Source organism: Melozone crissalis, unplaced genomic scaffold (genome assembly GCF_028551555.1).
Source record: "Melozone crissalis strain CALT ecotype California unplaced genomic scaffold, PUWL_Pcris_2 ptg000002l_1, whole genome shotgun sequence".
In the NCBI taxonomy this organism is placed as follows: domain Eukaryota; kingdom Metazoa; phylum Chordata; class Aves; order Passeriformes; family Passerellidae; genus Melozone; species Melozone crissalis.
The window spans coordinates 20,482,650-20,487,581 of NW_026535780.1; the positions used below are offsets into that span (position 1 = coordinate 20,482,650).

Consider the following 4,932-nt stretch of genomic DNA (forward strand, 5'->3'; position numbering starts at 1 on the left):
CCCCGGCCGGGCTGCCCCGGCGGGGGGAGGAGAAGGAGGAGCTCCCGGGGAAGGCAGACGAGGGAGGGGGGCACAACAACAGCTCGGGGCGGGCGGCGTGAGCGGCCCCGCCGGCCGGGGCTGCACGGGCTCCGCGCCGCGGATGACCTTGGGCCGGGGGGCTCGGGCACCCTCCCGCCCGAACCGGCACCGGCCGGGGGGCCCCGCCGCCGGGACACACTTACATCCCGGCGGAGCCCGCACCGCGCTCCCGCTGCCCGCCCGGCGAGGGCTCCTTCGCCCCGGTCACCGCCGCCGCTCGTCCCCGCCGGCTACTGCAGGGGCTGCGCCGCCGCCGCCGCCGCCTCGCCGTCCGCGCCGCCGCTCCCCGCCGAGGTGCTGCCGCTGGAGGCCGCGGATGCCGCCGCTGCCGCCGCCGCCGCCGCCGCCAGTTGCAGCCGCCGGACGGCTTCTTTGATGAGGTTGCCGGAAAGGATGAGCTGCTGTAGGAGCCGGTGCGGGTCCTCCTCCTCGGCCGGCCCGTCGCCCGGCCCCGGCGGAGGCTGCTTCCTCCGGCGGGCGGCGCTCCGCAGCCAGCCCCGTCCGCAGAGCTGCTTGGTCACCCGCTGCTGCCCGCTCCGGTCCGCCCGCGGAGGCTCAACATGTTGCGAGTGGGCTTGCGGCGGGGCCGGTCCCCGCGGCGCCAGCAGCCCGGCCCCGGCCCCGCTGCAGCACCGCGGCGAGTACGGGGCGGCGCGGTCGCGGGCGCTGCCCGGCCCCAGGTGCTTGGGGGCGCGGGGCGGCGGCGGCGCCCGCTGAGCGCTCAGCTGCAGCACCTCGCCCAGCTTGGCCACCAGCGCGTCCACCTCCTTAGAGCCCGCCTGTCCCACAGCGACCGGGCGCTCCAGCAGCAGGAAGCGCTCGCCCGGGCGGCACGGCATCTCTGCCGGGTCTCCGCCGTGCCGCAGCCGCCGCAGCGGGACCGGGGCCGCCGCCCGCCCGCCGCCCCGCGCGCGCGCGAGCACACGCGGCTCCGGCGCTGCGGTCGCGGCTGGAGCTCGGCCCGCTGGCGTTGGTTTGTAAACAATGGGTGACGCGCGCGCCCGGGCGCCTCCCACTGCGCCGGCCGGGGGGGGGGGAAGGGGGACGGCCCTCCGGACCAACCGCTAGCCGGCCGCTCCCGAGGCCGGCACCCCGCGCGGGGAGGGCTCGGCCAACAGCGCGGGGGCGGCTTCCGCCGCCGGGCGCCGTCGGCCGGGCGAGGCCGCCCCGCGACCACCGAGCGCGACGGTGCCTGTCCCGTCCCCTTCCCCCCCCACGTCTGCGCGCCGCGTGGACCGGCCCGCTTTCAAACCCCGCACCTCGGGTCTCGGGGGCGGGGCCGCTGTGATTGGCAGGAGGGGGCGGGGCGCGCGGCGGATGGTCCCGCGCCGCCTCGGGACGATCGCTCGGAGGGGGCGCGCGGGGCAGCGGGTAGCGCGTGCGGCGCCCGGTGAGGGCCCGGCCGGTGCCGCTCCCGCTCCCGCCCCCGCCCCGCCGTTAACCGCCCCGGGGCGCCGCTGCGGGCGCGCGCCGCTGCCCCGTGAGCTCCCGGCGGTTGCGCGCGTGCGGCTCTCCCGCGGCACCGCGTGCCTGGAAGCGGAGCTGGCGCTTCCCAGCGGGGCGCGACCGGCCCGCACCGGGAGCGGCCGCGGCTCTGCGGGTAGTCCCCATCAGCCAGTGCCGTGCCGGGATCGCGGCGCGTTCGTTCCGCAGCGCCCGGCTCTGACCGCTCGGCTCGCGGCTCTGCCCTGCTTGCTGTGCCCGCTGTGTGCCCGCAGCCGGCAGCGCTTTGGTTCGGGATGTAGTTCCTTGGCACAGAAATGCCTTCGAAGCCTTGCTTTGCATCGCTAGGATTTGCACACGTGCAGCAACTCTGTGCAGGTGTACTGTCGGGGTTTCTCTCAGCCTGCGGTTTACTTCATCACCTGCATCAAGGCTCTGCCCTGTCTCTTCATGTCCCAGTCCCATTCCTTCCCTTGCTTCTGTCACTGCATCATTCAAGCAGGGGTTGGAATTTCTATGATGAGCCTTAAAAAAGTTGTCTCGGTGTTGGAACTCTTGGGACATAGTCCGGAACACGCTTATTCACGTGACGGGGCATGCGGTCGGTTCCGCTGGGAGCAGCTTGTAAAGTGTGAGTTGCTCATACACATAACTGCTCTCACCACCGTGCCCTTGATTAATCATTAAGCGGTTGGCAAAGGAGAGGCCATGTCCTTTGGTCCGTTTGTCCTCATGTCCTCCTGAGCTACTCGCACTTGCTGTACAGAGCAGGAGACCCTGTGCACACTGCACGTGTTTGTGAGCATGCCTGCTGTCTGCACATGGCACTGGTCACTCCAGCCTGGGCGTCCGAGCCCAGTACTACATCCCCTGCCTGGATTTGTATCAGCTGGGCATAAATCATGTTACCTAATTGTATATTATTTATTCATGTGCATACTTAAGGTACCGACACTTTCTTATTTTCAGCACCTTTTTGGTAACTGTCAATTAAAACTCAGATCACATTTTTCTACAGATGATGAAAAAGTGAGATTTTGTTGCCTCCTGCCTGCTCCCAAATATTTTTAAGAAAATGCTTTCACCTTTAATCCTTATTTTTTGCGGTATCTATTCAAAAGCAATGGAAGCAGGCCTACACAGATGCAGTGGATGGATCTACTTCAACTCCAAGGGAGATCTATATTCAGATCACTTCTGAGTAGGTAATCTGGTATTCTATACAAGCAAAACTGCAATAAACCAGTACAGCTTATTCCAGCCTTTTCTTCTCCCACAAAAGCAAAATAAGCTATACCAGCAAAAGCTCAGTGCTGCTTGTGATTACATCTACACCTGGGGCTTTCATGAGCCCGGGAATGATAATCGCAAATCGTGCTTCACTGCATCCCTAACCAACGGCAATGCTGGGAAAAGCTTGCAGGATCCTGCAGATCAGTGCCACAGATAGGGAGGGAAGAGCCAGTCATTAGCAGAATCCTGATGTCCCCAGATCTTTTTAAATGCAAAATTTTAGTGGTCACTGGATGACAATGGACTGAGTATCTGCTGAGGGTTTTAGGACTAAACATACTGCAAATGTTTACACGGAATGCTATTGATCAGGTTACTAGCTGAACAAAATGAGATTTGTGGGCATTCAGGAGAAGGGTGTTTCAGATTGTCCTCCTAGAGGAGCTGGGATCCTCAGCCATGACTTAGGTACTATCTGCTCTTTTCACTGGATGCTGAGAGAAAGGCTAAAATGCTGGAGAAGATCATACATCCTATATCTGTGGTTCTCCCTCAAAGATTTGTTTATGTGGGAAATCTGTACCAAAGAGGGCTCAATATGAATTTACATCATAATCATATCTGTGTAATGGCTGTCAGTCTGCCGGCACCCAGAGACCTTTCTGGGACTAAACCCGAGTCCATGCTAGGGGCAGATCTAAACTGTGTGCAGCCATTGTCAGGTGTTCCTGGCAGAAACACCTCAGCTGTTTGCTAGTGCCTCTCCAAAGAAATGAGAACAACTAATAAAGGGCTGTCACAGGTGTCCTGGTGTGGAGTTTGTGAGCATAAGTGACAGGGTTGGCTGCCAGGTCAGCCCCAAAGAAGCTGAGGCCTCGTCGGTTGTAGCTATCAGGTCATTTGGCCAAGTCCTGAGTAAGCTATAGCTTACTCACTGTGTTCTCTTTTTAATCAGGAGAATCCCAGCCTGGTTATCACACTTGGTCTTCTACTGCTGGAGATGAGCTTTGCAGCACTGCTTTTCTTTAGCAGTTTACCACAGTAATTGCAATTAAAAAAACCCCCAAAACCCCAAAGCATAGAACACTATACATAGGGGGAGGTTCTTTTTAATATGAAAGTATAAAAGGAGTTGCAAAACTGTTGACAAACTTTTTCTGACCCCTGACAGTATTTTTCTGGGCAGAAAATGACCATTGCTGCTACTCTTTTTTTTTTCTTCTTCTTTTTTTCCTCCAGATGCATTTCTGTGTACGGTCTGCTGGGATTGCCAAAATTTTCATGGCAGCTTGTTGTCTAAGTTATTCTATTAGCAAGATATTACAGTTGAGAGCAGTCATTAGTCCCTATTTGTGATTATTGTTCACTTGCACTCTCACTTTATCTGTTTAAATGTTTAGAAAACAGTTTCAAGATACTTTTAGTAATACTTGTCCTTCAGATATTCCTAGAAGAGGACAAAATCTGAGTTTCATAAACAAGTACTAATTATATTAATTGTGTGTCCATCTATAAAAATTTCACATAATTTTATTGTGTTTCCTGAGGATACATTTTAATTTCAGAATATAAAGGTCAACTTATATATTTTACCTTTTATACTGATCCTGACAACATGGTTGTGAATTCAGAGCTTTAAACTTGTTAAAAACAAAGGAAGAAAACCCTTAAATCCTTTCAAGTCTGCATTCCAGTGTAATCTCAGTCCTTTGACTTCATGTTCAGGATCATGCACAGGTTCTAATTTGTTGCGGAGACCCTGTAACCCAGTCAATGTGAAAATGATAAATAATAGTTCATTTATGCAGGTGTTTACATTTCAAACCCTTTTGCTGGAGCTGCATGGTCTGTGATCTCAGACTTTGGCAGGTGTAGAAATGAATCAGGTTGATAAATTCATGATAGAGACTATGTAGTGTTGCATCACAGTGTTAAAGTATTTATAGTGTTGTTTACAAAACAGTAAGACAGCTTTGAACTGGGTGAACCAAGTGACTAGCAGTCCTTTCCAGTCCTTTCTTTCTCCAGGCGTTTCTCACATCCTTTATTTTCTACAGGAACTTCTGTAATATTTGTTAAATATGCAGAGTTTCTCTTCATAACAATAGTGCCAATGAAGGGTGCTTGTGCAAAGTAAATTATTTTCCTGTGCACAGTTCAAATGCAGAATGCAGA

General features: G+C 56.0%; 1 protein-coding gene across 1 annotated transcript; it reads right to left on the reverse strand.

Annotated features, from left to right (window-relative positions):
• Positions 1 to 311: 311 nt before the first annotated feature.
• Positions 312 to 954, reverse strand: LOC128932935 (GSK-3-binding protein-like). Its single transcript, XM_054269725.1, has one exon. The coding sequence runs from the start codon at positions 918 to 920 to the stop codon at positions 312 to 314; it is 609 nt and encodes a 202-aa protein (XP_054125700.1). The 5' UTR covers positions 921 to 954.
• Between the last annotated feature and the right edge of the window lie 3,978 nt (positions 955 to 4,932).

Coding starts and splice junctions, on each gene's coding strand:
- LOC128932935 (XM_054269725.1), bottom strand. CDS start 920: ATGCCGTGCCGCCCGGGCGAGCGCTTCCTGCTGCTGGAGCGCCCGGTC.